We start from the raw sequence: 17,050 nt of genomic DNA, 5'->3' as shown, positions 1-17,050 counted from the left end.
TAGCTACTTATGGTAGTTCCTTTTCTGATTACTTGTGCACAATATTCTGAAGGTCAGAACTGATGAAAATATTCTAATTTTTACCTTTCTGCAGTTTGTCTTAATAAAAAGAAGTTCCAGTTTTTAACTTGCTCTGATAACAGTCTGTTCAAATTCCACATTAGTGTTCCAACCATATAATAATTGGATTGCAGTCTCTTGGTGAACCAGAAGTTTTCTAGTTTCTAGTCTAGAGACTTCTAGGATAAAGTCTCTTTATCCTTTCTAACTTACCTGTCAGATTTTCCCAAGGCATAAAGAAAATTTTTAGGAGAGAATATCATTCAAGCACTACTAGACACCTTGGGTGTTCTAAGACGTATTACTGTTTCCTGTTCACATAGCTCTGGCTCTGTTCTTTGGTATCTGAGGTGTGCACTTTCTGACTGTTGCTTTGAATTCCATTTTTTGGCTGCTTCCCAGAACTTTTTTGCTCAGCTAGCAAATACTACTTTTGTTACTGTCATTCAGGGGAGGGAAGGGCTGGAAGCCATGGCATGCCTACATTCATAGCCTTTTGAGAATGCTGACTTCACTTCCTTGTTCTGCTGTTTGTTTAATGGCAAGACACTTGAATTGCAGTTGAGTGTGTGCCAATGTTGCCTTATAATCAAGGAAGCCCCTGCTTACTGATTGCCTTGAAAAGAGCAAACTTCTAAAAACTCATTGCTTTTCTAATTGTAAAAAATGCTCTTTAATTTTTGGAAAGATGTCTGTTGCAATTCTAATGATGGAGTAGTTTCGGCTACTACTCTGTAGGAGGTAAAAATCACAATTTCTAGATAATCTTTGATTTCAGAGGTTAAGTTTTGGGGTGCTTTTAAAGGATTTTATAACATTTAAGTGGTTAACTCCTTATGTATATTAATAGATACATATCCTTATATTAGAAAAGGCTTAAGCAGCTAAAGTTTAGCTTTTTCTGGCTTTACTTGTTAACCTTAGTAAAGCCTTTTCATCTCCCTACAAATTGATCCATTTCGCTGGTGGCATTGTGTTTTTGTTAATAAAAATGTGTGCACATGGGGAAAATGTTATTCTTCAGTCTCAAACAAGACTGGTGGGAAAAATGCCATCTGAGATATGATGCTTTTTTTGGCCTTCCAAATTACTCCAAGCAGCGATGCTATTTCTTCAAACACTGAGAACTTGTCAGAATAGTATCTAACTGAGTGAATGTTGGTTTGTAATGTTAAATTTCTAACACACTATATTTTTATTGTTTCAGCTTCACACGTTCCTAGTAATGGAATTACTGAAGGGAGGAGAATTGCTTGAACGTATTCAGAAAAAGAAACATTTCAGTGAGACTGAAGCCAGTCACATTATGCGCAGACTTGTTTCAGCAGTGAGCCATATGCACGATGTAGGAGTAGTCCATAGAGATCTGAAACCTGAGGTATAGTGACTTGTATATATATGTTTAGACAATAAGTTATTAAATGTCTGGAATGTGATGTATCTCTGTTTCTCCAGCCTTTGTTACAGAGTTTTCTACTTCTGTGTTTTTAATTAGATGTTACCACTTCTACTTAGCAAATTCTGTAGATATTTTTCTGTTCATAGGTAAAAGTAACTGTTAGGAAACATTTTTAGTTCTGTAAGCAATCTCTACTCTTAACTTGTTTAAAAACATTCTTTGCCTATTTGGGGACATTTTTCACTAGCATGTATTTATTGTGTGAAGCAGTTCATAAGCAGAACAAGGTTGCGTATCTGTCTTGTACATTTCCACATTTTGTTTGATCTTAATTTCCTCAGTGGGGCTTCTTTTCCAGTTAAGTACAAAATGAGCACTGACAGAGATGTGCGATTTGAGTTCCCAAAAGAAACTGTTTATTAATATCTATTTTTCAGTTACTGCTTTTTTGATATTTTTGTTGTGCAGCAACATTATACCTTCTAGACCATTTAGTTTACTATTACGGGATTGACCACTGGCTTTGTTCTGATTCCTGGAGCCTGTGTTTTTTCTTGGGGTGATTTTGCCAGCAATGGGTTGGGATGCGTGTTTTCTCAAGCCTGAAAATAGTGTAGATTAATGTTGATTCATCCAGTAATGATCTTATATTGTAAGGTGATTACAGCATCATACCCCAGGGTTGGAGTCTGGAATACTGAGTGTGTGCCCTTGTTTCTGATACTTAGTTATAAGATCCAGAAAAACACTGAATTTCATATAATATGAAATTCATGAGCATGTTTTCATGGTGATACATAAAAACGAATGTTAAAGTTAGATAGAAAAAGCTAAAAGTGTAAGTGTGTAGATTAGAAAGTTTTTTTTAAATCACTGGGTGAAAAAGTTAGTTTAGAGAACAGGACACAAGATGGAGGATTTAGGGTGTTGTTCCTTGTCCTTTCTTTCTTCTTCATGTTCTTTTCCTAGAGGTTTTTGGGTCATAGTAAGTGATTGGGCAGAGAATGCCACAGTGCATCACAGAGGTGATGGGTCATCAAGAAAAATAATATACGTGTCTATTGTTAACTGGATAAAAATAGGTATAAAGATAAAAGAACTGCATAGTTTGGGGCCATTTTGTGCATCAGACACAAAGTGTGCCACAAGGCCGTGTTTGTACCATCAGAAGAAAGAAATGTACCAGATTGCAAAGATTAACCTTTTGTAGCCAGCCTGGAGAGACCTGTTAAGTTTTGTGATGACCTGTTAATAAACACGAGAAACAAGATTCTAATGAGCTTGGGAGTTTTCTTCGAATCATAAGAACTGAGATAAGCAGGGCTCCCCACAAGGGAGGATCCCAAAAGAATTCAGTCCAAAGGAGGCTGAGGAATCTAAGAATAAAAAGGAAAATACAAAAGAGATGCAGCAGAAACAGAGAAACAGAAAAAGGATTTTTTTAGAGAAAAGTTACACCCAGGAAATAGCTGTTCCTTTTGTAGCTGAAGTTAAAAAATAATCCCCCATTTGTACTGACATTTTATCTTTTTGTAACATACTTTCTGTGATGTGAAAGACTTGGTATTTTATAGTAATTCCAATTTGACTAGTAAGTCTTCTAGGTGTTGCTAGTTGTTTTTGAAAACCAATCAAAAATACATGAGTTTAAAATAATCTCTGTCCTGGGCTCCTGATGTAAGTAAACAGTTAAAGAGGGACTATTTTGAAATTCTAATGTGTGAGTTGAAAAAGTCATCAGAGAAACCTTTTCCAAGAGTCACATCATCAGGGTAAGAAAACAGCTTTTGAAACAAGTTAATTATTAAAAGAATGAAACCAGCCCCTCTTTCTTTCTTCTATTCTTATCATCTTAGTCTTACTGCCACTTTGGATATAAAGGCACAGTAAAGCAGAGCTTCAGCTGCATGGTAAATTAGGCAGTCTTTAATTCTACATTATGTTCAAGTACAGAAGTCTGGGAAGTCCAAGTAATGAAGGGTTAGCAAACAGCTTTCAGAATCCATTGCCTCCACAAAGTTGGACTTAACCTGCTTGTCTGCTTCCTGCTTTTTATGAAAGCTACTATTTTAGGTTCTGACATGAACTTAGTATGGGATATACAGCTTTCCCAATATAGATAATGGTTAGTGCTCTTCTCTGTAAAAAGATAATATAGGAAATTCTGTTGCTTTTCTAAGAATTCCAGTCAGTTTATTTTGATGTTGCACATCTAATGTGCTAGTGATAATTCTTTTTTTCAAAAGTCTGGCTGGTTAAATGTTAACTAAGAATGAGATTTTTGAATTTCATGGACTGGAAGACTTCTGTTTACCAGTAGGAATTAGACCACATATGTTGGTCTACAAAACAGAGGAAAAGTACTGGATATAAAATAGAGAATTCATAGGGAAGAAGAGATCGTGTAGCATATGTGACCAGACTTGGAACCTTCCAGTAGAGAATTTGAGGACTTAAATGTTTCTGTGAAGTGATCATTAATCTGTAAACTGGTTTTTAAAAGTATTACAACAAAACATAACAAGGGAGAGAGAATGTTGTTTATATATTCTAAAATATGTGGAATGTAGCAGTAAATATTTTGGGGATGGGAGGGTTCTGAAACACGCTTTATTTGCTTAATTAACAGGAGTACCTGAACCCGGTGTAGGATGCTTGGACTGCATCTTTCTTTCCATGCATATTCAATTTAATTTTTATCATAAGAAAGGTCTTTTTGAACCAATGTTAGTCATTCTTTATTTACTTGTAGACTATATAACATCATCCTAGAAAAAAGATTATTGTATTAATCACTCCTCCTTGTTGTATGAATATTTTTGCTGAAATTAGGTTTCCTTTAGATACATTTACACAACAGTTAAAAACTGACTTCTCTGAATGTGCATTAAAGCTATATCAGCAGTACAGAAAACAAAAATACTAAAATACTGTTTTGTAGCAGCTGTTTTCTTTTATCCATAATGAATGCTCTCTGGTTCTTCTTATTGATCTGCTGGCAGTCTAGCATTCATTTTTTACCCTTGTTAATGAGCTTGAAATTAATTACTTTGTGTGAGTCATTCACCTTTTGTATTACAAAGTTAGATAGGACTATTGGATTTCTAATACTGAGACTTTTCCTAGCGTTCATAGATTGAACTGCAAAGGCAATAGCAAAATGATGCTCTTCTTTCAGAAGCTGAAGGGAAGAGTAGATTTAGCTTATAACTCATCTTGGCCTCAGACAGTTTTTCTCTGACTTAGCTTCCCTCTTGTATCTTTCTTGGCAAATAGAAATACTTCTCATACTTCAGGTGAGAAGAAATAAGCAGATGGCCTTATATTTTCCAAACTGATAACAACTTGTCTGTCGTCCAATGTGTAAAGCTGGAATTCTCAGGGACTACTGCCCCAATGTCTCTACCTTGGTGTAAGGAGTGGGTTTGTGGCTGGACTGTTATGTGGCCTTCAGTGCTTGAATGCTGTTGGTCCCAAGCCTTTTCCAGAACACTTATCCATACTGGCTTTGCCATTTGTGCCAGACAGCTCTCAGTGAAACCTCTGAGCTATTGGTGCACTTCCTAACACCACTTCATACCAAGGTGCACCTTTTTACCACTGTCCTTCACTTTCAAATGCCTCTTGTGCATTATTGTCCTCGTGGCAATAATGTGTTACCACTTGAGTACCAAAAGAGTGTTCAGTCACAAGACAGGGCGAGCAGAGGGAATCCCCCCACACAAGAAAGCCGTTGCTCACAACTTGCCAAACGGAAGTGGAAGCTTGAGAAAATTTGCTTTTGTTTGAGGAAGAAGGCAGTTTCCCATCTCCAGACATGTTGATGTCTTTGCGTTTTTTTTCTTGTCTGTGTTCCCAGAATTCTTTTCTCAACAGTTCTCTTCTACATATCCATTTTCATTAGTAATCTCAGAATTGTCCTGACTTGTGGGTATGCAGGGGCAGGTAAACAGGTCACACTTCTTACAACTCAGAGTATTGTTATTTCTGTTCTTCTCTTTCCCCAGTGTCTTGCAGTTCACCTTTCCTCTAGATAATGGAAAAATTTCTGTAGTGATAGATATAGCAAAATAATGATAACCAATTTTCTATCCAGTGCTAATATTCATTTTTGTCTTTGCTTTTCAGAATTTACTATTTACAGATGAAACTGATAATTCAGAAATAAAAATAATCGATTTTGGCTTTGCTCGTTTAAAACCACCTGACAATCAGCCTCTTAAGACTCCATGTTTTACTCTTCATTATGCTGCCCCAGAGCTCTTGAATCACAATGGTTATGATGAGTCTTGTGATCTGTGGAGTTTGGGGGTCATTTTGGTGAGTGATTGAGGTTTTAAGCTAATTTTATTGCATGTATTTGCTTTTTGTTAAAATGGAAGGGACTTGAGATGATTTCAGACATAAATTGTGTGCATGCTGGATTCAAGGGAGGTGAAAATAGTGCTGCACAAATAATATGTTCCAAAGACAGATCTTTTCCAGAAGCAGATTTTTTTTTTACCAAGTAGGAAATAAAATTTAATGTTTTTGGGAAGGGAAAAATTACTTTATACACTCAGCTTCTCAAAAAAATATATGCTTGTTAGGGGATTTTACAGGAATCCATATAATCTTTCTACAGTTTCAGTTCAGAGGAGGAATCAGCCTGCATTTTGATCTACAGAAAATTAGTTTCATTATATATAAATGGGGTAGAAATATATTTTGTTCATAGCTTCCTGGAATAGATGAATGTTTTTTCTAACAAAGAATCAAGAGAAAGTTTTCTATATTTTAAGTTTTCTATAGCCTTAAAGTTATGCTAGGCCAAAATTTATTGCATAGCATTGGTGATGCAAACAGCCCTTCGTATTTAATGACAGTGTTGTCTATAAATATTCTGTGTTTCCTAATGCTGCTTTTATTCTTGTGACAGTACACGATGCTGTCAGGACAGGTACCATTTCAGTCTCAAGACAGAAGTTTAACATGTACTAGTGCATTGGAAATCATGAAGAAAATAAAAAAAGGAGAATTTTCCTTTGAAGGAGAGGCTTGGAAAAATGTTTCTGAAGAGGCTAAAGAGCTAATTCGAGGTATGTATTTACGAGTATTTCATGTACATTATGTTTTTAAATAAGAAGATAAAATTTGGAGAACCATACAATATCTGGATGCCATAATCAGCTCCCAAGTGTCTTAACCTAACAGAGCAATATGTACAGCTTGAGCTACGTACTGATCTCCAATACAGGCAATGAGTAGCAGTAGACACATCAGACACAGGAATTGCTTGTACACCTAGGAGAGTTTTCTAATGTGGTAGGATGCTGATAAAATTAGTGGGGTTAGAAGGAACTGAAGAAGATCAGAAAAAGTGAACTCACTCTTATAAAACATTTAAAAGCAGAGTTTTTCTATTATGTTAGTTTTACTTTTCTAAAACCCCAAAACAGCTTATGAGATAAATGTCTTAGAAACTGAGCTTTTGCAGAAAATGAATTTATTACTATTTCTTTCCATTGGCTATTTTTTAATTCCTCTACCAAGGCTACTTACTGTATTTCTGAGCTACTTCAGTGACATTTGCCGTGCTTTGGTTCCTCTAAGCTTTTGAGCATCTAATTATGTTTTCATCATGAGCTAGACACCTACCTTAATGCTATTTAGATGGAGTTCTGAATTTCTGTAGAAGCAGACATGTAAGGAATTTTTCTGCCAAAAATATAGGGATTTCCAGATTCAGACTTGAGTGAATTGTGCAGGGAATCTGAGGCTTGCTCTTTTGAACTTCATCCTACACAGGTTTTAAATGAAGAAATAATTTGGTAGTTCTGGTTTTGTGTAAAGAGAGATGCGAGTTATCAAACAGTTAAATATCAATTTTTTGCTTTTAAGGTTCTTCTGAAGAGGATGACAGTATAACATTGTGTGAGCCTTATCTAGGATAAATATTGGCATACCTGGGATAAATATTGACATTAGTTACTTATCAAAGCAATGCATGAGATTTTATTAAGAAATATTTGCATTTTCTATTGACCAAAGATAAATAGCTGTCAGTTTTTAAGAAGGTAATGTGTTTCTATTAGGACTTCTAACAGTGGATCCAAACAAAAGAATTAAAATGTCCAGCCTGAGATACAACGAGTGGCTTCAGGATGGCAGCCAGCTCTCATCTAATCCTCTCATGACGCCTGATAACTTAGGCTCTTCAGGAGCTGCAGTGCACACATATGTCAAAGCCACTTTCCATGTAAGTTTATGAGCAATTTTGTCATGTGCTATGTTTTGTAATGTGTCATCTAGATTTGTGTATGTTTTCTCTTAACAATACATATCTGTCCTTAAAATTCAGTATATGCTTATAGCTGGATTTTTTTTTCTCAGTAACATTTTATCATAACATCTGATGCAGTACATGAAAATATGAATGATGAAAGAATAAATTTCTTGAAGATATTTATATTCATGAGGATTTGAGCATTGAGTGCTGTTCTTGAAACAGCTAATAAAAATATGCCGTTTCTTAGAGAAATCTATTAAAAAGTCTTCAAATTTTATTAAAAAAAAGGAGAAGAAACTTTATATTTAGCTTAAGTAACTGTTTGACTTTTTGCCCTTATGGTTACTAAATCGAGGTAGAATTTCTGGAATATATGTAGTTCATGTTTTTTATATCATGGATGCTTTTTTAGTGGACTTGCTTGTCTACTATTGTATATTTATTAAAATCATTTGAACTGCAACTGTATTTTACAAATACACTGTCGATTTTCATGATACCCTCTACAGAGAATAACCAAAATTGAGCAGATTTATGCTAAAATGCTTGTGGGTGCTTTTTAGGAAGAAGAGAAAAACAAAGTAATTGTTTCTTGGAGAGGTCCTGATTAATGTAACATAATTTGGGCTGAAAGAAAAACAATGTCCTCTCTGAAAATGTAGTCTTAAACAAGTCAAGGCTTAATAAAAAAATACTTCTAAAGTAAAAAGGACAAGTAAAGGAAGATGCCAATCAATAATTGGCTCTTATGTACCTGTAAAGGCTGGTAGAGTAATTGTTACAACTATAATAGGAATTAGTCAAGGAATTACATTTTATAATTTTGTAATGTAATGTATAATGTACCATAGGCCATTCATAATAAGTGATAAGGCATAAAATGTGTTAAATCTATTGAAAAACTTTGAATTACCTTATATTTTTAAACAGGCCTTCAACAAGTACAAAAGGGAAGGATTTTGTCTCCAGAATGTGGACAAGGCACCTCTTGCAAAAAGAAGAAAAATGAAAAAAACAAGTACAAGCACAGAGACACGTAGCAGCTCCAGTGAAAGTTCCCATTCTTCTTCCTCTCATTCTCATGGTAAAACTACACCTACAAAGACATTGCAGCCCACAAACCCTACAGACAGCAATAACCCGGAAACCATCTTCCAGTTCTCCGACTGAGAAGCAGAGAATATCCTGTCTTGAGGAGTTAAGTGGTTATAGACTTGGCAGTACCTGTAATGTCTTCTCCCACCCTTCCTCCCTGTGGCTTACAGGCTGCTACAGGAAAACGTCTGTTGCTTTCGAAATGTATTTTAGTCATACCTTTTTAGCTTTGTATTTCCATACATTTCCTTTTAGTGTTTGGTATCACTGGATATAGTATAATACTGTTATACAACCAACATTGGATTCTCTGAGGGCTAAATTACTGGTGTGCAGTCAAGCTCAAGGTAAGTAGCTGTGCTGCTCATGGTACCACTTGGAAGAAGACTGTTCCTCAGTGTCACAATCTTCCTCCCAGTTTCTTCCCCACTGCTCAAAGAAAGGAAAGCTCTGTAACATATATGGAACTTTGGGATCTTCTGCTCTTACCCAGCTCTGTGAAGAATGTTACAGAATTTGTTTCTTCATGCATGTAAAGAATGATTTGTACAATGCACCAAAGCAGTATAGTACTTTAAAGCCTTTTAAATTTATGGTTACATTCTGTCCCATTTATTTGAATTTTAAGATCAAAATGAAGCACTATGAAACTCTTATTTTCTTTAAAAAATAGCTCCACATATCTTGTTCTAAACAACTGAGAATAGAAGTCTTAGATTTTTTTTATTTATTTATTTTTTTAAAAATACTTCTAGGATAAAAGTTATCTGATAAGGTGAGATGTCTAATACTGTGATACAATAATTTTTATTTTTTGAAGTTATTAACTTCTAAAAGATTTTACAGATTCTAAAATGTAATGCTATAAGAGAAAATTAAATTTCATATTTGATGCTTTGGAAAATGGTCACATGTTAAAATACCTATTTCAAGATTTAATTATATATATTTTTTTTAATAGTTACACAATAATTTTAAAATACTACGATTTTTTTTAAAGATGAGAAAACTCCAGTTTCAGCATTTGTTATTATAGGGTCCATAAGAATGCATACCAAGTTATTTGAATTTAGCATTGTGCAAATATGGCAGTCTAATAGTGACTGTAAAATATTAGAATATGTGTTTTATTTTTTGCACTTTATAACATCCAAAGGAGATGTTTTAGAATAAAGTGCACTCAGATCTCTCTTCCTACAAGGTGCTGAGCACTGTTTTACTGGGCTGAATGACCTGAAATCCACCATATATATTTGGTGGTTGTGGTTATTGTGAAGGAGAATTCTGTACTTTGCAGGAGTGAATCCCTGTATATTACCCACTGTTTTCATTCCTTACTGTAAAATGCAAAGCTCTTTCTATCTTGCTTTTACATTGTATATAACAAATACTAGACTTGGGCACCTTGTGTAGTGTAGATGTTAACAACTTATGCACTGGGAATACTAAAGGGAAATTATATTGAACACTGTGCTTCACAACTTGTTCACTGTGGTGTTCTACAGTGAAGTATTTCCTACTGTGATAGTATAGTATGTACATAACTGTTTGGAATCATAAATGTGACTTACAGAAACATCAGCATAAACTTTTAAATCAGTATATTTTATAAATTTATGGAGAGTCTTTTATAGCTTGTATTCTCAATGATTAGGGGTAACTTAAGTGCTAAAGATGACTCCTGTTTTGCAAATGCTTACATGTGTAAGTTTCCACTGAAGTCAGAAAGGCTCCTTGTCATATGCCTAAATTTGTGTGATGGAAGACTAATTGACTAGAGGATTTTGTTAACAGCTGTCTCTATCCTAAAGTAACCTTAATCCAAACCCTATGCAAAAAAAAAAGTTATAGAAATGGTTTATATCAGTGATTTTATTTATAGAATTATATCAGATATCAGTATTGACAAATACAATACATCCATGTTTACAGGGATTGTGTGTATCAAAATAAGGCTTTGAAGCCCAACATGTTTGTTCTGTGTTTCTTTAATATTAATAATGGCATTCTGAGGTTTTGGAATTGCTCATGTGAAATAGTTTACTACTTTCTTGATGTGAATGTCAACAGTAATTGCAGCATTAATTTCAGGTTGATGTGAATATTGAGATTTGCACTGTTTATGTAGAAGTAGTATATTTAAAAATCTGTCTATGTGCTAATAACACAACCAGTTTTAAGTGGCTGATGTTAAAAGTATTGAATAATAATTGTCAATGTAATATATTCAGGTTTGCTTTCTGAATGCTATCTTTGGAAGTAATCTCAATAGTGAACATGGCTCATTTGTAAAAGAATACTTTTCCTCTCCCAAATAAACTTGCTGTAAATACAACAAACAATCCACCATTAATACTTGTTATGCAGACAATATAAGTGAATTGGGAGATTGGAGAACAGGTTGCTTGTAAAGTTTGCACTTTGAGGTGTTTGTGGAACTTGTTGTTTTCCTGATGAAGACAACTAAAAGCAATTGCAGTCTGATTTCATTTAAGTGTAAGAAACTTTTGGATACAAGGTGGATTTGGAATATTGTGACCCAAATGAAAGAACTTAAATGTTGGGAACACAGAACAGTTGTTTCCGTGTAGGGAAAATGAAACTGTTTCTTGACAAACTGATGAAACAACAAGAATGTTTGCACTAAACAATAGATAACAAAGATACTAAGTGCTAGAGATAATGTCTGTGTTGTCAATCATTTTTTCTACACAGATTTCGAGAGACTGTTGTGAGACTGAAGTTATTAGAATACATCACTTTTATCAAAGACCACTTTTATAGCTGAATATTTCTGGGTCCTCTTTGTGCTATCACGGTAGTTGCTTAAGAAAAATTTAAACCCTGGGTATTTCATTTGGGCAGGGCTAAGTACATTTAGGTATCACCTTGTATTTACTTTGAACCAGCTACCCAGGGTAGCTGAAATGTTTCAGACCTCTGGCTGCCAGCTGCCTCCAGGTAAACAGAGCTCTTGAGGAAGTGTATTCAGACAGACTGAGATGTCTGAATTTTTAGATTAGTATCTTTACCTAAATACTGCTGATGTACATACATATTGATACATTGAAACTTGAGTTGCAAATTAGGCAACTCGAGAATAAGTTTACTTCTTGTTCTGATGTCCCTGCAGAATAATATTTACTCTTGGAAGAACAGTGTTTTAATCTGTTGACCAGCCTGGAACTCAAGGTCGTATAAAGACCATGGGCCATGTTTTTCATATTCAGACCATTGTTTCAAATTTGAAGTGTACAAGTTAATTTTCATTAGAACTATAAATACTTTATATTGTCTTGGTGAAGAGATGTTACACTGTAAATTGTGTATACTCGGATTAAGTTTTCTTCACAGTGCTGCTATACCTCAATCAGCTTTAATGTCTAGTAATGATATCTGTCTGCTGTCAGAAATACAGTGCTGTCAGTGATGTTGTAGGCAGATTTGTGTGAAAAGTCAAATTTCTTATGCGTAAAGAGTTCAATTAGTGTGGGTTTTAATCTAATCTTCAAAGTACTCAATACCTGGTAAAGCCATTTCTTGTAATGCTTTTAGGAACACAAATATTAGTATTAGCAGGTGATTCTGCTAAAGGATTTAGAGAAGTACAAAGAAAATATCATGACTTACTGTTCCTCTGGCTTAGTGAAATTTCTATACTTCAAGGAAACAAATCAGTGTATATCACATATGTATGGTTTACTGCTATGAAAAAACCCCTATTAAATACCTCATTAAACAATTGGGGGTGAGGAGCAACATGTATTGCATCACAGAATAGAGTAAGGCTTCAAATTGGCTCTGCTGATGAACATATTTTCTCAGCCCTTTTCCATGGCTACTTTTCTGAACAAAATAATGATTACTTCACAGCTGTGTCCCTTCTCAGTCATCTGAGAACAGAATGATGCTCAGCAGAAAGCGTGTTCATTGGTTGTGGTGAAATGTTGCACCAGCATCATGTATTTTAAATCTGTGCATGTGTTCTCTGCATGCATGTAGATACATGCTGTATTGCATGTCTAGATCTCAAAGTAATATGCTTTGATTAAGAGAATTTGTACTTTAAAAATGGGTTCTGGACTCACACAGATTTGGAGGACCAGATTAGGGGGCTGCCACAGAAGAGGAAGAAGATTACAGGAAGTCAGAAGTGAGAAGCTTCTGGGAAGATACTTTTGTGGGTAATTTCTCCCCTGGCTATCTCCATGTGCATGTATTATTCACTGGCAGTGAATTGTAAGCTTTCTTGCCAGTTATCCTACATAAACATATTTCCTACCTCTGCAGGTCCCCAAGTATGTGTGTGTGTAGCTTTTTAACATTTAGTTAATTGTATTGAAATTATTTGTTATTTCTCAAGTTATCATTCCAGGTGTTTTTACTAAGTCAATGGTCTTCATTCTTTGCCCTGTAAGTGATAGTCTTTTTCAAAATCCAGTTTTCACATGGCAAAACATTACATTGCCTTCCTTCAGTTGAGATAGTTGACTGAATATCCTGGATATAATGTGGACATTTCAGCTGTAAAGAAATAAAATTGCTTTGATCTTTGTCTGCCAGTGAGAAACACTCCTCAGTTTGGTCCTTTGGCCCACAAGGCACTGGATTTTCTAAAAGTAGAAGAAATGCAGAGCTATTCACTAGCTCTCACCTGCAATCACACAGTTTTATATATCACATATTAAATAGATTCTGAAAGTTCAGAACATGTGTGTAGAAAAGAAAATTCAGACTGATTCCTGTAGTCTGCACTAGAAAATAAAGTGATGCTTTCAATTACATGGACCAGCTGAAACAGTCTCTTGTTTGTCGTACCCAGAAACTGAATAATGGAGATATGCAAGAGACCTGCAATAACACAAATTTCAAGAAAACATGTATTTTGACAACCTTCATGTTCTGTATGATAGAAATGGAAGACGGCAACTCGCTGGGAAACAATTATAAATGTTTAGGTAGAGATGCTGTGGGCTGGTCTGACTTATACTTTATTCAGTGGTAGAAAGGAATCCATATTATTCACATGTAAAGTTGCTTTTAAAAATTTGCAACCAGTCTAACTGTATTTACAAAAGTCATGCAGAAGTCCACTAATTTCCTTTGAAATGTCAGTAATAAAGGAAAGAAAAACAGAACTCTTTAATTACTTCAGGAACTGCCAAAAAACCTAACAGATGAAACTGCAAACTGACTGCAAACTTCTTACAGCTTTCTTAATACAAATATATTTGTCAACAAATCCAGCATCAAATATTAAAATAGGTCTCATTTATGTTCATCTGATATTCCCTAGTTTTTTTATTTTGGTAAATATGTAGTTGTCTTAGTATGATTATGACCAAAGGTCTGTTTTTGTAAGTAGGAGAAAAATCAAAGGATTTAGGATTTAAGATTAGGCCTTGTGAATAACCAAAAAAAATCTGTTTTGAAGGGTAGCCATTTCAAGATACGCATATGCATATTTGCTGATAAAACTACATCTAACCAAGTACATTTTATCTAAGTTATGGGAGTGATTTTGTGTGATATTCAGTTATGCTAAAAAAGCTTTCAAGTGTAAAGTCTTTGGAGTTTAGGAAAGTGAGAAGAAAAGGGGAAATTTACAGATGATGCTGCAAAGAGGGGACAATGCTTGAAATTTGTCCCGATTACAGAGGTGTCATTGTAGGGTCTGCAGAAGCTCACTCATTAGTAACAGCAAATGCCTTTTTTCCTTTAAAAGTAATATACAGTGGACAGGAGAAACTAAATTCACAAAAGCAGCAAATACCTCAAAGCTTTTCTCAGGTGTCTCCTTAATGAGTTCTCATCCTTTAAACAGATAACTCCACAGTACATAACAGTTATTCTTGTTGAAGCTATGCCTGCTTGAGGGAGCGGGATCCTGCTCTCTGGTGATGTGTTCGCTCTAGAGGGATCTAGAGTGCTGTGTCCCTGCTGCTTTCAAGTGTTCATACAATTCTGCTTACTATGTATCACCATGTCAGTCCAATTGGTATGCAGCTGCGGCAGGTCAGCTCAATTTTAGTGCTGTCAAATTAAAAGGAAGACTTGAGATCCACTTCATGACCAAAGTGAGAACAGGCTTTGAATCTTAACATACATCTGGATTACAAAAATGAATAAAAGTTTGGCATTGGCTTTCAACTTTGACAGCTTTAATATGCTTCTGCAGCAACTATGTTTGCTTACAGATATCTTTACAGTATTGATCTCTTTCACCTGCAGAAAAAAAAAACCTGTGAAATTATCTTGCCAGATAAAAACTTTTGCTGGAGTCCAAGTAGAAGAAATCATCCCTAATTTCTACCTTTACCTTTGAAGCTGTAAAGGCAAAAAATGAATAGGTGACAGATTCTGACAGCTGGTTATAAAGGAGCAGGCTGTGTTAATTTGCAGTGAGAGGAACAGGGTGTTCTATTTCATGTGTCAGTGTGGGCAGGGAGTGGGGAGAGGGAAGGAAATGGGAAGAAGGGAATGCTGAGTGCTTTGCCTCACTTTAACTTATAGGACATTCTGGTTGCACACCATTACTTCTGAAGGAGCAACGATCACCTTCAATTAAAATCTTTTTGAATTAAAAAAACCCCACACAGATTAACCTGACAACTTTTCTTCTTGGAAACAGTGCCATTTTCAAATGGCAAATATAGCATTGTGGACTTTGATTTCCTTATTTTCTTAATGCAAGTTATCAACAGATTACAATGAAATTTTCATTTTGACACATACACACCTCTTTAAAATTCTTTGTCATGTCAACAAAGTGCAAAACCTTGTGATGGAAGTTTATCAAAAAGCAAGAGAAGTAATTGAATTGGTTTATTTTGGCCAATATTCAGAAAATTAATGAGGATTGTTGGAGTGAGTCCAGAGGATGATTCTGAATTTGATGGGGAAAGGTACTATTAGAAGAAAGGATAATTTTGTGAATACAGTGGTGGAGAAAATACAGGAAAGCTGTGTTCTGGTAGACTGCTCAGGACTTGTGGAAGACTAGTGGAACCAGATGACAGGTGAATACTCCTGTCTCTAGAGCTGTTAAAGCCTAACCATGCTTATTTGAAGGATGATAAGCCCAGCCTGTTGGCCAGTCCTGTCAGAGCCACTGGTTTTAGGAAAATCTGTTGTTTGGCTTCTGTCTTGGAAGTACTTTTCCTTATTTGCAAGTCCTGTTAACCACCAGGGCATGATCAACAGTTGGCAAATCAGACTCTTCTGCTATGTTGGAATGATAACTGTAATGATGGTTCTGATCCTCAGCAGCCTATTTTCTTCTTCAGGCTATGATGTTCAAAATGGGACGAGATTTTTTGGGGGGTTTTTTGTTGCTCTGCATTTGCTGTTGTTAAACACTGTGGTGGCTTCAAAGTTAATGCAAAGCAATATGGAGAAGTACATCCTGTTATTGCTAACAAGTCAGCCTTGGATTCCTGTGCACAGTGCAGAGCAATAGCATGGGTATTCCCTGTGGTAGCTGGTGGTCTGCATATCCATTGTTCATCTGACTCTTGAAGTTGTGTGTACTGGGAACTCTCCTTGCAGAAAAATGTGAAAAAATAACCCAAGCATCTGAATGCTAGGCAGATGATTCGCAGGTGAAGGCAGTTTTATTGGTAAGAAGTAGGGATTTTATTTGCTGTTGCATTATGTATGACATATCTGGCAGCAGGGAAAAGTATCTGAACAAGTCTCTAAGACAGCCTGATAGTATTTAAGCTATTACTGATCTCCAGTGCTGTCAGGAGCTTGGGCTTGGAGGAAAATGTGTAACTGTGCCTATATATGGGCTACACTGTGGTAGAATGATGCTGGCTGCTTTGTCCTCAGTAGTCTTGGTGATGGCTGGTGTTTTGTAGGCCACTGCACAATGCAGCAAGGATTTCAGGGAATTGTCTGTGATTTCCTGACATCCTGTATCAAACATAAATCAGTTGTTTCTAGACAATTAACTTCTGTTTGACCAAGTCATGTTGCCTGAAAATCATCCAGTCTTGTTTTGGAGACATCAGGACTGGAAGAATCTGCTGCCTCTTTGGTATTTAACCAAATAGTTATTGTGATAACTTCTAGAAATTCTGCTTTCTTATATAACTGTATTTGGAACAGGTCTCAGCTTTTTGTTCTGTTTTGTTTTCTGTGTTACTCTCGTTTTAAATGCTATTTTATTTACATAATATTCAATTTTCAATACGTAAAGCAAATATTTTTTTTTGTTTTTCCAG

General features: G+C 35.4%; 1 protein-coding gene across 2 annotated transcripts in view; it reads left to right on the top strand.

Annotated features, from left to right (window-relative positions):
* Positions 1-11,161, top strand: part of RPS6KA5 (ribosomal protein S6 kinase A5) — a 70,022-nt gene extending 58,861 nt beyond the window's left edge. For both annotated transcript variants that reach the window (XM_086893022.1, XM_086893023.1), the window contains 5 exons: positions 1,268-1,438; positions 5,588-5,779; positions 6,378-6,537; positions 7,534-7,697; positions 8,658-11,161. In XM_086893022.1, coding sequence (XP_086749148.1) covers positions 1,268-1,438; positions 5,588-5,779; positions 6,378-6,537; positions 7,534-7,697; positions 8,658-8,897 — 927 coding nt within the window. In that variant the 3' untranslated portion in view covers positions 8,898-11,161. The remainder of the gene's footprint in view (positions 1-1,267; positions 1,439-5,587; positions 5,780-6,377; positions 6,538-7,533; positions 7,698-8,657) is intronic.
* The last annotated feature ends 5,889 nt before the right edge of the window (positions 11,162-17,050 follow it).

This window comes from Cyanistes caeruleus, chromosome 6, assembly GCF_971803275.1.
Source record: "Cyanistes caeruleus chromosome 6, bCyaCae1.hap1.1, whole genome shotgun sequence".
Taxonomy (NCBI): Eukaryota; Metazoa; Chordata; class Aves; order Passeriformes; family Paridae; genus Cyanistes; species Cyanistes caeruleus.
This window is presented reverse-complemented; position numbering and strand designations above follow the sequence as displayed.